Source organism: Grampus griseus, assembly GCF_964374135.1.
Source record: "Grampus griseus genome assembly, chromosome: 11".
In the NCBI taxonomy this organism is placed as follows: Eukaryota; Metazoa; Chordata; class Mammalia; order Artiodactyla; family Delphinidae; genus Grampus; species Grampus griseus.
In genome coordinates this window covers 45,439,844-45,453,622 of record NC_139005.1, presented here as the reverse complement: position 1 = coordinate 45,453,622, position 13,779 = coordinate 45,439,844, and the positions used below count along the sequence as shown (strand labels likewise).

Genomic DNA, 13,779 nt, shown 5'->3' with positions numbered 1-13,779 from the left:
AGGCAGCACTAGAGAGAGAGACATTCACAGTGTAATAGACAGTCTAAGCCACTCTCTACTACAAGAGAAGGATTTAAATTGTAACCTGTTCTTACAAAAGAACTAAGGAAAAAATGAGGACAGAGTCAGAGCCAGAGTTTCAAAATATTCTCATCTGTTAAATTAAGAGTGTCTCCCATAGAAAAGCAGTGGAGGCCCCAAAGGGCAAGTACAAAACAGAATTAAAACTCCCAAAGGTCTTGTCTTTACAAAAGAAAAGGCAGGAGGCAGCCCCTGGACAGCTGGTCATGCTGGCCGCTCCGGTTGGACCACGTTGCATAATCCTCAGTCGCATCATCACAACGTCTCTGAGCGTTTTGATGGGGGGAGAAGGGGCAGTGTAGTGTGTATGGGAGGAGAGACCCAGACGGCTCTCTTTGCCCCCTTACCCCCTTTTTATATCCCAGAGGAAAGTAGAGGGAAGCTGGCTACACCTTGAAATGAGGCTATGTGTTTCAAACCTGGGGACAGGGGTAAGAAGGGATCTGTGCTTTGAGCAACCTGAGCCAGAGGCAGAGGGGTGTTGTAGGGGTGAGGGGAGGGTGCATGATGCTTATTGCTTTGTACCTTTCACTGGGAAGGAGGGCAGCAGCCAACAGTAGCTCACAGGTTTGTAAACTGAGCCTGCTGGCTTCGAGAAGGGAGGCAATGAAGTCGAATTAAATATAAAAGAGTCATTTGTGCAAAAATAACTTAAACAAATAAAAGACCTGGGGAAAGGGGTGTTCCCCTTAGCCTGGTGGGGAGAGGGCCATATACCCCCCCCCAGGCCTTTTCAGTGACATGGCTTTGGGGGGGAGGGGGTGACCTCCCTACCCCCTGCAATGGCTCAGGATGGGATTGTGGGGAAGGGGTTGCATTTGTGCTCTGAGTGGGGAGTAGTGCCCCCACCCACTGTCCACAGGTGCACGTGGCTGGCAGGGGCTCCCAAGGCTCAGCACTCAGCTCTCCCCAGTCAGGGTCAGATCCAGCTCCAGGTATGGCTGCTATGGGGCCAGTTTCCTCCTCTTGTTTTTGGCAGGACGGCCAGGGCGGGCCCGGGGAGGCAGAGGGACAGCCGCCTATACAAGAGGGGAAGTTGAAAGAAGTGATCAAACAGCTAGGTATCAGGAAGTCCTTTATTTTCTCCCCACTCCCACTGACCTTCTCCTCCTGCCTCACCCCGTACACGCACTCGCACCCACCCACACAGGGACGCACACTTACGCGGGTTGTGGGGCTGGGGTCCAAGGTAACGTCTTGGCGGGAGCTGTTGCTGTTCCGGGTAGGGCTGCAATAAGGGGCACAGATGATCAGGAACACCTCCCCAAGCACCAGGTGAATTTCAGAGTTTGGGTGGGAAACTTTCTACGTTTGGATAGTAAAGGCGTAACATCCTTATTCATATTCAAACAAGTATCTGCCTTTTTGAAAGCCAAGTCACTCTTGAGCTATTTCTATAAACCCAAGAAGATGTGGGGAAAGGCTGGTATTGTGGTGGGCCCAACACTCACTTGTATTTTCTCCTCCGGCCACGACGAGACTTTCTGACTACCCCTGGGGGCACCTGAGAAAAGACAGACTGTGTGTGTAGGAAAAGTTAGGAGAAGGCGCCTTGGCCTCAACCTTTCCTCAGAGTCTTTGTGCCCAGGCCACCATCACTCTGCATTCACCTTAAGGTCCTCAGAATGGGGCCCAGAAGGGGATGGATCCTTGGGCTCAGCACCCCCTTCAGCCAGCTCCCCATTATGCTGCCAGTGGTGGGTCCTTCTTGGGGACCGTTCCATTTGTCCATTGAAGCCACCACGTGCCCCCCACTTGAGGGCCAGTCGGCCAGGCTCCCGCCGGCTGCCAGGCTTTCGGCCCCGGCCTGGCCTGGCCTCACCATTAATGCCCCTAAGTCCCCCTCCTCCCCTCCGGCCCCGTTTCCCTGACCCCCTCCCAGTGAGCAGCTCAGGGACTGGGGGGTCGGGAGAACCGTGGGGTGGGGCTAAGGCACTGAGGGGAGGCCGGGCAGGCTCCGGTTCAAGGGCTGAGGTGGGGCTCTCAGGGGGCAGACAGGGGGCTTCTGGCTGCTCTGGAGGGATCTGCAGACAAAACAAAATCTCAGTCAGTCTCAAATGCAGTCCCTCTGCTACTGTTAACTCAAAATGTCTATACTTCCAGTTTGGGAAAAACTTCTCTCCCTAACAAACACACCCACACCCATACCCTCACCTGGAGACTCTGTAGCAGGCAGGCTAGGGGACTAGAAGCCTCTGAGAGGGGTGGAGGAGCTCCCCCCACAGGGAGGAGCTGCAGCCCCAACTGGCCAGAGAGAAGAGGGCCAGGAGGCTGCAGCAGACTGGGGAGGGTTCCAGGGCTGCTGGTCAGCGAAGACAGGTCACCTGTTGAGGAATTGTAAAGTCAAGGGTCTCCCTAGGCCAATCAGCTAGGCTGAGCAGACCCTATTATTCTTTTAGCCTTTACCCGGTGGTCAGAGACTTTCTTCCCTAATTCATCCAGCCTCTACTCTCAATTTTTCTGCTTCCTTTCTTCTCTCCCACACCAGAGTCTTCCCTCAGACTCACCCAGCAGGCTGGCACTCAGCAGAGGGCTAAGGAGTTGGGGGGGTCTCCCTGAGTTGGAGGGGGCCTTGCCCAGAGAGGAGGCCCCCGGGTCAGTAGTTGCCGTGGTGACACTGGAGGTAGGTGGTCCAGGTTGGGGGGCACTCAGGACACAGGGCTAAGGAGAAAGAATAGTTATTACATTTACATGTGTAAAGTATTCAGTAAGTTTAGAGTACTTTCATATGTACAATCCCACTGAAGCCTCACATGAAGTAGGCCATGTTTATTAAATACAGACCCAGCTGTTGCAGCCATCCTACCCCCAGCCAAGAATTAAGCCCTCCCCAAAGACCCTGAGGAAGAGCTCAGACATGAAACTGAAAGCCTTTGATTCCCGGCTCCTATCTCTGATTCTACCTCTGGTTCTGTCCCACCCACTCATCCTCATCCTCACCTGGGGGGGCGCCCCTGATGGGGGATCCAGGCTGGCAGCCAGCAGCGCAGAATTTAAAGCTATGAGGGTGGGGGGTGCTGAAAGTGGGGGGAACAGCAAGGGGGGCAGGTCTCCCAAACCTGAAAATGTCTCCCCACTCGGACCCCCGGCTCCCTCTGCAGATCCCTCTCCATCCCCAGCTGTGGGGCCCAGGGCCAACAGGGGCAGGAAGGAGGCAAGGAGGTTGCTAGGGGGTGCGGAAGGGGGTGGAAGAAGGTCTGAGGGGGGTGGTGGAAGCAGGGAAGCCACCAAAAGCGAAGGCCCTTCGGGCTCGCCTGGGGCTAGGGGAGGGCCAGGTCCCCCTGGTGGGGGTAGCAGGGGCTCCGGGGGAGGTTGTCCCCCTCCCCCAGCCAGCACGCCAAATAAACTGTGGCTGAGCAATGGAGAAGGCGGAGGTTGCCCCAGACCCAGAGGGAGAGGCAAGGTCCCTAGCATCCCCGGGAAGCCGGCTCCACTCAGTGCCAGGCCCTGCTCGGGGCTGGGGAACGGGAAAGCCTCCCCACCAGCCAGGGGAGGCAGAGGGCAGGCTGGGCCCGATCCCATCCCGAGCGCTTCGGATGGGCTTTGAAGCACAGGGCTAGGGACTAGGGGGGCTTTGGAGGCAGCTGGTGGGGCAGGGGCACCTGCAAAGAAAAAGAGAGGTTCAGCTCAAGGGAGGTCCTTCCTCCCAGCGTCCGAAGAATCCAACCTCCCTGCCCCCAACCCAGAAAACCACCACAGAGCTCTCTCAATTCCCCGTAAATGCCTTGGCTGTCTCTCCACCCGAAGGGAGGAAGGGCTCCATCACACTCACATACCTGGCACACTGCTGAGGCTGCCACTGGTGGTCCCAGGCAGGGAGGGCGGGATGGGGTGCCTGGGCTGGGGAGGGCTCCCTGAGGAGAGGGTTGGGGGAGGAGGAAGGTGTGCGTCTGACCCCAAAAGGTTAAAGCTTCCATCAGAGTGGGGAGGGCCAGGGGTGGGGAGTCCCAGCAGGGACAGCACAGAAGGGAGAATCGGTTGGGAGGGCTCAGGGAGAGGAAAAGGCTGTGGGGCGGGAGCGGGGGCCCGAGGGCGGCTCCGTCTAGGGGCTTGAGGACCTCCCCCTTCTAGCAATCGCAGTACAGTTGGGGGGCGGCGGGGACGACGCTGAGAGGGGCGGGGTGATGATGAGGAGTGGGAAGCTGAGGGCGCCTGGGCACGGGGCCTTCGGCCCTGTAAAGTGCTGGGAGGGGGGAGAGGGGGGTGCTGTGCCTTGGCCGCTGCAGAGAGTAGGCTGCTAGCAAGGAAGGGGGGTGCCCCGGGCCCCTCCACCGTGGGGGCCCCTCCTAGGGGCCCCAGGACCAGGGGCAGGTGCATAGTGGCTGAAGACACTGGTGGCTGAGTGGCAGGACCAGGGGGGCCAGGGGGACCAGGGAGATTATTGCTTGGGGGCAGGGGAGGGGGTGTTAAGGCATCACTACAGTGGAAGAGAGGAGGGTCAGAAGGTGGTGAGGAGGAGGCATGGGGAGCTGGAGGAGAGCCCAAGTCAGGGGGCACCAGGCTGGATCGGAGAGCAGCTCCCCAGCTATATGAGGGGGCATTGAGGCTGATAGCAGGTGGAGGAGGTGGAGCTGGAGAGGGGGCATTGCCCCTTGGCAGGAAACAAGGGCTGCTGCTGCCTCCAGAGGGGACTGGGTCGGGAAGCCTTGGCTGTGGGAAGAGCCCCCCAGGGCCCGCTAGAGGGGGGAAAGCCTGTGGAACTGAAGGTGGTTCTGGGGGAAGGGAGCCAGGAGCCCCATTAAGCGGAGTTGTAGGAGGAACTCGACAGGGAGGGCGGGCAGAGGGAGGCCCTGGGGACACAGTGTGGAACATTTGGGGGCTCGCTCCCTCTCCTGCAATAAATGAGAAACAAAGGATCAACTTGTGGCTCCCCTTCCAAGAACTTTCTTTTGTCTTCTCCATCCCTTCTCCCATAAATTCCCAGCTTCCCTGTACCCTCCTCTCACCAAGCAGCTCCCCACTCCACCCTTCTCCTTGCTTCCCTCTCACAAAGCTCTTCCCACCATCCCTCTTCCAGGCCCTTAAGTTTTCCTCAGTCTCTGTAAAGTGGAAAAGATTCACCAGGAGAAGAGTGTGAGCAGGTGGTCTCCATGCTGCGGTACAGAGTTGCCATGGCAACGGCTTTCCGCCGGTGGTTGCACAGCTTGGTCATGTCCTCCTCTGATGCTGGCCCCACCCCAGCCCCACCCGGGGTCACCGGGGCCAAAGGGTCAAAGTTGAAAACCTGCAAGGTGGAAGCATGGACAGGGACCCTGAGGGAACAGAATCTGTGAGAAGAGCTACCACAGTCAGCGATTTGCATTAAGTCTCTCGGCTCATCCCTATACTCTCTGGCTCCCCTCACCACTCTGACCTTGGGGACATTGAGTGGACACTCCAGACCGCACTTGCAGGTCCCATCGCTGAGGAGGTAGCTCCGGGTTTGCTCCAAGGAAGACAGCTCTGTGCCACTTGGGCTGGGAGAGGACAGGGTCAGAGAGTATGGGATTAGTTGACACTGAATTGGGAGAGACTCTTAAAGAACAGTTCATTAGTCAAAGACCTTCCTAGGAAGGGCAGAGTAAGGAAGAGACAGAGAGAAGAAATGCAAAGGGCCAGAGACAAAGAGAGCAAAAAGGCTGAGGAAGGAGGAGGAACAGAGAAGAGGAACAGGGCACCAGCAATCTGGGCTTTGAGAGGAGGGATGGGAGAAAACTCAGGCAATTGAAGGGCCTGGGGATAGAAACTGGGGAATTTTGGGGAGTCATACCTGATATAGAGCACAGCACCCTCTCGAACACAGCGCTGCCAGCCGATGGGGACAGATGTGGCCACAGGGCCCCCAGCTCTGTCTGCTCCACTGCTCTCATTGCCCCCATTCATTGTGTGTAATCAGCTCCCACGTGCCTGATAACACAGACATCCATGTGGCATTAGGAGGATTAAACTGGGCTGGGTACCTGAGGGAGCACTTAAGAAAAGCAAAGGTGTGGGGAGACTCAAGAGGACTCGGAGGCAAGGGGAAACCCTCGGAGAGCTGGGAGAGAGAATGAGGGGGAACCCTCTGCCATCCCACCATGGCTACCTGAACATCTCTGCAAACATTGTGGGGTCCAGTCTAAAGCCGGGGCCGCCGGCTTAGCCCACACCTGCAACACAGGAGAGAGGAGGGACCGTCAGGAATCTGCCCAAGCTAGGAAAGTACCACAGCCCAGGAAACTCACAAGGGAAAGATCCTTAATAATATGAGGTAAGTACCCATAAAGATCTCAGGGATCTGCTGGCTGAGTCCACAACCATCCTTTCCATGTCCAGTCCCTAGGGACCAGAGGGTCAAAGCCTCAGCTTCCAGGGACCAAGGAATCACAGCCCAATCCCTAGGCATATAAAGGGTAAGGCCCCTTTGTCCCACCAAGGAGAGAAACCTTCAGCCAAGAGTGTGGGCTAATTCCTATAATACCAGGCCACTAGGAAGTTTCCCAGAGAGTCTGGCCCCTGCTGTTCCCTCCCCCTCAGGAAGATCATATAAAAAGTAGATTGCCCCACAGGTCACCAGGCAATTGCCCAACTGCCCGCTGGGGTGGTACCAGCATAACTCCCCCCATGCCTGGCTCCACTAGACAATCACTGATCTAGTTCATTTGGGTCTTCTCCCACGATTCTCAGAAACTCCCAATTTTCCCCCAAGCCTAAGGCAAGGGGATTCAGCACCTCCTGTCCCACTGGCTTCAAATTACCTCCAAGAAGAATTCTCCTCTGATGTACATGGGGACGCCCCCCAAACCTGCAAGTATCCTCTCCAACCTTACCATCGCTCCCACCCCACACTGGCGGCTTCTAAACTTTCCCTCTCATAACAAGGCGCCTGTCACCCAGCCTGCTTCCCTCGGCTTGGGGAGGAGGGGAAGGCGCACGAAGTAGGAAGGAACTTGGGGAGAGGGCGGGCGGAGGGTGGGCGAAGCACTGAGGGGAAGGAGGTGAAGAAGGCAAAAGTCAAGCAGTGAGAGGGAAAAACGGTGGGGGCAGGTGAGGGCGGGGGAATGGGGATGGGGCCAGGGAAAGGGGCCGAGAGGACGCGGAGGGGGCAGAGGGTAGGGACGGGAGGGGAGGGGAGAGGAGGGGAGGGGAGGGGAAGGGAGGGGGAGGGGGAGGGGCGGGGTGGGGGGGCCGGGCCCTGCACTCACCGCGGCCCATGGTTCGGCCGGCCCCGCCCTGCGCAGTCGCGGCCCAGAGGGTGAGTGGGAGGGAGTGGGAGGAGGGTCGGTGGAGCCCGAGCCTCCGGTACGGCCCCGGCCGGTCCTAGCAGGAAGCGCCGCTGCCGCCGCCGCGGATCACCGAGCGGCCTCCCGCGCATGCGCCATGGGGGCCAGGGGCAGCCCTGGGGATTCCGTTCCCAGAAGGCACCGCGCAGGCTGCTACCGCCGCCGCCGTCGCTGCCGCCGCCACCGCCGCAGCCGCCGCTGCCGCCGCCGCTGCCCGGACGGGAGAGGGGCGGGGCCGGGCCCCCGCCCAGCGGACAAGGACGAGCCAACTGGAGGGGCCGCAGTGCGCATGCGGGAGCGCGCCTACCCCTCCCCCACAACCCCCCATTAATCCCCAAGAGAACAAACACCCCACGCGGGCCCCACCCCCCCGCGCCCCCCCCCCGGCCTCAGCGGAAGGATCCGAGCCTCTTCCCAGGCCACTGGTGGCCAATCCCAGCCTTCCCCCGGGAGGGGCCCCTTCCGAAGCCACAATCTGTTGGGGTAGCCAGGAATGCCAGGTCCGGGAGGAACCGGCCCCAAAAGATGAAAGTCGCGACTTGCCCTGCCCCGCCCCCAAAGGCTTCCCGGGTAGTGTGCTGGGACTTGACCCGCCTCCCCAGGTCAACAAGTCACAACACGACCCCGGCCTGTCAAGTCACATGACCTCTGCCTGTCACTGACAACCTGGTCATGTCTTCGGGCCAGGAGAGACCATCTGCTCCAACCCACCCCCACCCCCATTTACAGAAGGAGAAATGGAGCTCTGGAGCAATGGTGCAGGCCTGGCCAAAGACCTGTCACCGTCACACCACCGCCTGAAGCTGCCACCCAGCCACAACCAGCCTTGTTGACAGTTTCTACTTAGGACAAACTCCGGCTGCCCCCATGAGGGTATGACAGGATATGTAACAGGCCACCATATGGCCTCTGTTTTCTCCCTAATGGCACTAGAAAAATACTTTGCATTTTCCACGGTGCTTTTCACTTTTGTTCAAGCTGCCTCCAAGTTCATAATTCTCTCATTTTACTTCCATAACTCGTTATCTTTTATTTACTAACAAGAACGGTGAAGCACGGGGAGATTAGGTGGCAGGCAGGCCTGGGATCCCTGGGCAAGTGAGGGACCGCTGAGGCTAGAATCTGGGCTCCTGACAACCTAGTCCAAGGCAGTCGTGCGCTCACGTGCACGCAGTGTTCCAGGCAACACAGCCCTACTGTAGCCCAAACACCTAGAAAGCAGGAGGCCTATGCCCCGCTCCTCACAGCAGGGAGTCAAAGGACTTGCAGGTCTGGTACACTGAAAAGGGCGGGCCTGATCTTTGGTGAAGGGCACCAGAGCACCACGGGGGAAGGTGATAAGGGAAAGAGTGGGAATCGGGGCCACCCGGCAAAGAACATGAATTCTGGCATGCCAAGGGCTCATCAAAAACTTTATAAAGATAAGAGTTTAAGGGTGCTCTTCAGCGAGGAGGAGCTGAAAATGACTACCAAGGGGATTCAAGTTACTTGGCCTCTTCTGAGGGAGCCAGGGAGCTAAAAGAGAGGACCCCTTTAGGAAGACTCAAGAAGATGCAAACAACCCTGGTGGTTGGATGCAAATTTTCAAAGGACGGAGGTTTAAAAGACCTTGTGTCCATTGCTGGGAGGGGATGAGGGGCAAAGAAAATGGGAGTCTCTTGTGGAGGAGGTAAAACTGGGGCTCAAGTCAGGTGGGCAGAACAAGAGCTCTTGAGGGAGACTAGCCGCAGTAAGGCTTCACACCGCAGCCTAGGGGCAACCACGGTTGAGCGCTGTTGGGGCCGTTGGGTGCCGCGAGCTGGCGCCCCGCCCTCTTTCCTCTCCCCCACCCCCCCGCACCTCCCACCACCCTTGTAGTGCCCTGCGCGTGCGCGCGCAGACACCGGTTGCCAAACATTGCATCATCCCCGCCCCCCTTTCCTCCCCTCCCCCGCCAGCTCTCCCCTCCGCGCGCGCGCATGACTCACCTCCTCCGCGAAGCCTCGTGACCCAAAGCCACTTCCGGGTCCAACACTAAGTCGACCCCCAAGCGGGAGGGAGCGATGGGGGCGGTGCCTTGGGGCTCCTGAGTGGCGGATGTAAGGTATGAGGCGGGGCCAATGCCGGCGTGCCGCTTTATGATTGGTAGGCTTCTGGATCCGCCTCCGGAGAGGAGGGCAAGGCCCTATTAAAAGATCTCAGCTCCGCGCTATCCGGGTCAGAGGCTTGAGTCTAAGGCATAGAGTGTATCATGTTGAAGATGAGCGGGTGGCAGCGACAGAGCCAAAATCAGAGCCGGAACCTGAGGAGAGAGGCGAGTACTGATTCCCCCATCTACCTTTTACCCTCCCATCGTCGTGAACACCAGTTGTCACCTTAAAGTTAGGGCATCCGCTCTTAAGGATGTGGTCCCACACCCTCCGCAATGAAGTGAAGTGACCGTCCGGGGGAGGGATGAGAAGCCTTCATTCAGCAGTAGTGCTTACAGACTCCTCTTCCTTCGCACGACAGCAGCATCCCACCACTGCCCGGAGCATAGGCCTTACTCTGTGCTGTTCAGGGAAGGGGCCCCAGCTGCCCTAGGAAGATTTTTTCTCTCCCGTTGCAGACCCCAGGCCTCCTCGTTAGGCCTGCCGGGTGGGAGGCGGGGCAACAGGACACATCCCCGCGCCGAGAAGGCTGGTTGACAGTGGTTCAGGCCGCTGCCGCCACTTTGCCACTAGCGTCCTCCCCCACCCCCACCCCCAATCCTGTCTTAGCCGCAGCGTCTCAGGGCCAGCATAGCCACGTCAGTAGATGGGGCTTCTGGACCCTCCACAGGACATTCTTTCTGCACCCTTGCAGAGGAGAGAATCTTAAAAGAGACCGACACAAGCCTTTGGGAAGAGGGATGTCGATGGACGGGGAGCAGAGATGAGTTTTCCTTTTCCCCAGAGGTCCCTAAGCCCTCTGCAGAAGAGAGCATCCTGGATCTTTTAAGTGTAGGAAGCCATTTGGAGGTCTCCCCAGTGGATTGTCCTTCCCCTGGGATTGGTCCTTGCCTCTTTCCCCTTGTCCTGTCTCCAGCTAATCTCTGTGTAACCATTGCATCAGGTCAGCCCCCTGCTTGGCTCTGCAGCCCTCTGGCCCGGGGCTCCACTGATGATGAAAGCTATGTCACACACACTGGAAAGCAAGGAGGGTTCTCCAGGGAGGACAGCCCTGTACAGAAGCACTGAGGACGATATTGCATCTACAGTCCCCAGGGATAGGCAGCTGCTGCTCTGCCTCTGGACTTCGTCCTCCTTTCCCTATGAGAGATTGGGGACATTTATCCATTGATTCCTAACAAATACTTAATCAGCACCTACTATGCTGGTTAAGTTTGGGACCCAGCATTTATCCGTAAACAAGAGAGAAAAAAATCTCTCCTCTCACAGAGCTTACATTTCAGTGGGAAGAGGCATACAGTAAGCAAACATGTGCCGTAGAAAAAAACTAAAGCATGGAAGGGTAGAGAATGCTGAGTGGAGGTTACAGTTTACACTGGGTGGTCAGGGATTCCCCCACTGAGGTGATATTTAAATGAAAGACCTAAAAATAGGCAAGGCAGTAAGCCATGTGGTATGTGGAAGGAAGAGCTTTCCAGGAGAAGGAATAGCAAGAGCAGAGGTCCTAAGGTGGGAGCATGCATAGTATCTTTAGGGAACAGGAGGCCAGTTGGCTGGACTAGAGTGAGCAAGACGGAGGGTGGTCAATGAGAAAAACAGAGCAAGGAAAGAGCAGATTGTGGAGGGCCTTCTAAGCCATTTTAAGGAATTTAGCTTTTAATATGTGTGAAATGAGAAGGTTTTGAATAGAGGAATGACACAGCCTGACTTAAGTTTTTTTTTTTTTTTTTTTTTTTTTTGCGGCCTCTCACTGTTGTGGCCTCTCCTGTTGCGGAGCACAGGCTCCGGACGCGCAGGCTCAGCGGCCATGGCTCACGGGCCCAGCCGCTCCGCGGCACGTGGGATCTTCCCAGACCAGGGCACGAACCCGTGTCCCCTGCATCGGCGGGCAGACTCTCAACCACTGCGCCACCAGGGAAGCCCTTGACTTAAGTTTTAAAAGACTCACTTTGGGGGCTGTTGTGAATAGACTCTGGGAGGGGTTGCAGAAGCAGAAACTGGGAGACCTGCAGTCAAGAGGTTTCTGCAGTCACCCGAGAGATGATAGTAACTTGATCTAGATTGCAAACAGTGGAATTGGTGAGACGTGTTTAGATTCTGGGGTTTTGAAGAATGACTCAAGAAGTTTTGCTGGTGGTTTGGATTGGATTGTGGGGTGTGAGAGGAGAGGAATCAAGGATGATACCAAGGTTTTTGGCTCAAGCTAAAGTTGCTGTATACCGAGATGGGAAAGACCTTGGAAGGAGAAGATTAGCAGGAGTTGGTCTTTGGACACGTTCAGTCTGTGATGCATATTAGATATCCAAAAAGAGAATGGCAAGTAAGCAGTTAGAGCTGGAGGTCCCAGGAGAGGTCTAGACTGGAAATACACATTTGGAGGATGTCAGTGTGGGAATGGAATTAGGAAAATGCCACTTGACTTTTTCCCTTCCCTGTAGTCCAGTCCTTACCCTGGCAGATTTGAGGACTGCCTTAAATTTAGAGAAAGCTGAGTTGGCCAGGATTTTGTTATTATGTAATCAGGACTACAAATGTCAGCAACTAAAAATAAAGGAAGTCAGGCTCTTCTCTGTCCTTAGAAATGGCTACAGGGACCAATAACTAACTATACTCTATAAGACAAGAAGTAAGGAAGGAGCAGTAGGAAGCTGGAGATAAAAGAACCTGCCTGTCTCCCCCCTTCCAGAAATGGCTAACATTTATCTTTGATCCCCACAGTGTTCCAGAAGGAAGTGTATCTTCATACATCACCACACCTGAAAGCAGGTAAACTTAACCAACCCTTTCCCAAAACCAGCTCCTAAGAATTGCTGCTTAGGCCCCCTTTACTGGGGCCCTAAGAAATTATGAAAACACCTAGAGAAGGTGGGAGAGGACGGTTTGAATCTGAGCAGGCTTTTGCTGTTAGGCCACATCCATCCTCCTGACCTGCCCCTAACAAGGTGACCAAATCACTATTCTTAGAGCATGTCCTAATTGAAAGCTGGCCCTGAGTGAGCAGTCAGGTGAGGTCTCACCACACCTCCGTCCCCACCAAGGTTAGACTGACCCAAGGACTGTTTGCCCAAGCTCCCCACACAGGAGGAGAAAGGAGCACAGATGGTCTGGTGACCGCCCCTGGACACAACCAGTGGAGTTCCCCAAGGGGGGCCGAAGACTTTTACCAGGAACCCATAAGAATGCACATCCAGGCACTTGCTTCTTCATGTGCTGGGCAAAAGCAAAGACGGAATATCATTCTAGATCAGGGGTTGGTAAATTTTAAAGGGTCAGACAGTAAGTACTTTAGACGTTGAGGGCCACACAGAATAGTCTCTGTAACAACTATGCATCTCTGCTGTTGTCTCATGAAAGCAGCCGTAAACAATATGTAAATAAATGGATGTGGCTGTGTTCCAATAAACTTTTATCTACCAAAACAGACAGGCAGCAGGCCAGTGTGCCAACCCGTAGACTGACGGCTTTGTGGAGCTTCTTCCCCCACCCACTATCCTGACTATGTCCTTTCCCAGAGCCTGATCCAGCCACAGAGATGGCAGCTGAGTCACTGCCTTTCTCCTTCGGGACACTGTCCAGCTGGGAGCTGGAAGCCTGGTATGAGGACTTGCAGGAGGTGCTGTCCTCAGATGAAAATGGCGGTACCTATGTCTCACCCCCTGGAAACGAGGAGGTAAGAATGCTAGGCCTAACGCTGGTCAGGGGCTGCCCGTCTCTTCTCAGCTAATTAACACCTACTTTGCCTTTCCTCATTCCTTTGAAGGAAGAACCAAAAACCTTCACCACTCTTGACCCCGCCTCCCTGGCTTGGCTGACCGAGGAGCCAGGACGAGCAGCGGTCACGCGCACCTCCCAGAGCCCCAGCTCTCCGGATTCCAGTCAGAGCTCCCCGGCTCAGGAGGAAGAAGAGGAAGACCAAGAAAGACCCAGGAAACGGAAACACAGTGGCCAGTCCCCGGCACGGGCTGGAAAGCAACGCATGAAGGAGAAAGAACAAGAGAACGAAAGAAAAGTGGCACAGCTAGCTGAAGAGAACGAACGGCTCAAGCAGGAAATCGAGCGCCTGACCAGGGAAGTGGAGGCGACTCGCCAAGCCCTGATTGACCGGATGGTTAATGTGCACCAAGCATGAACGGCTGGGACCAGCACTTCCCCCTCGGGCCACTTCCGACCCTTCCTGGAAGTATCTACTGACCACCTTCTCACCAGTGCCAACGATGGACCCCTCCCACCCCCATCTATTCAGTAGGGGGAAAACTTAGGGTAGATGACAGGAGAGGGTCTCGGCATGTATGTAGAGATTGTACATTTATTTATTACTGTCCACATCC

General features: G+C 56.2%; 3 protein-coding genes across 6 annotated transcripts; 2 read left to right on the top strand and 1 right to left on the bottom strand.

Moving 5' to 3' along the window:
- Nucleotides 1-180: 180 nt before the first annotated feature.
- MBD6 (methyl-CpG binding domain protein 6) lies at nt 181-9,307 on the bottom strand. Of its 4 annotated transcripts, none has more exons than XM_082666322.1 (15): nt 9,290-9,307; nt 6,146-6,209; nt 5,831-5,967; nt 5,435-5,537; nt 5,143-5,305; nt 3,858-4,913; nt 3,022-3,683; nt 2,589-2,742; nt 2,236-2,405; nt 1,692-2,105; nt 1,533-1,600; nt 1,246-1,309; nt 931-1,100; nt 607-670; nt 181-347 (listed from the first exon to the last, which is right to left on the bottom strand). In XM_082666322.1, the coding sequence occupies exons 3-13, from the start codon at nt 5,941-5,943 to the stop codon at nt 1,026-1,028; spliced, it is 3,042 nt and encodes a 1,013-aa protein (XP_082522448.1). In that variant the 5' UTR covers nt 5,944-5,967; nt 6,146-6,209; nt 9,290-9,307; the 3' UTR covers nt 181-347; nt 607-670; nt 931-1,025. The 4 variants fall into 4 exon arrangements, with proteins under 4 accessions (XP_082522448.1, XP_082522446.1, XP_082522449.1 ...); XM_082666320.1 differs by lacking the exon at nt 9,290-9,307 and adding an exon at nt 7,245-7,359; XM_082666323.1 differs by lacking the exon at nt 9,290-9,307 and adding an exon at nt 7,245-7,359 and having other exon boundaries at nt 1,533-1,585.
- A 245-nt stretch (nt 9,308-9,552) lies between these two features.
- LOC309829707 (DDIT3 upstream open reading frame protein) lies at nt 9,553-12,211 on the top strand (the record flags this gene model as incomplete). Its single annotated transcript, XM_082665821.1, has 2 exons — nt 9,553-9,615; nt 12,170-12,211. The coding sequence occupies 2 exons, from the start codon at nt 9,553-9,555 to the stop codon at nt 12,209-12,211; spliced, it is 105 nt and encodes a 34-aa protein (XP_082521947.1).
- Nucleotides 12,212-12,983: 772 nt separating this feature from the next.
- Nucleotides 12,984-13,763, top strand: DDIT3 (DNA damage inducible transcript 3; the record flags this gene model as incomplete). Its single annotated transcript, XM_082665820.1, has 2 exons — nt 12,984-13,121; nt 13,212-13,763. 2 exons carry the CDS (start codon nt 12,984-12,986, stop codon nt 13,578-13,580), a joined length of 507 nt encoding a protein of 168 aa, XP_082521946.1. The 3' UTR covers nt 13,581-13,763.
- Nucleotides 13,764-13,779: the final 16 nt, after the last annotated feature.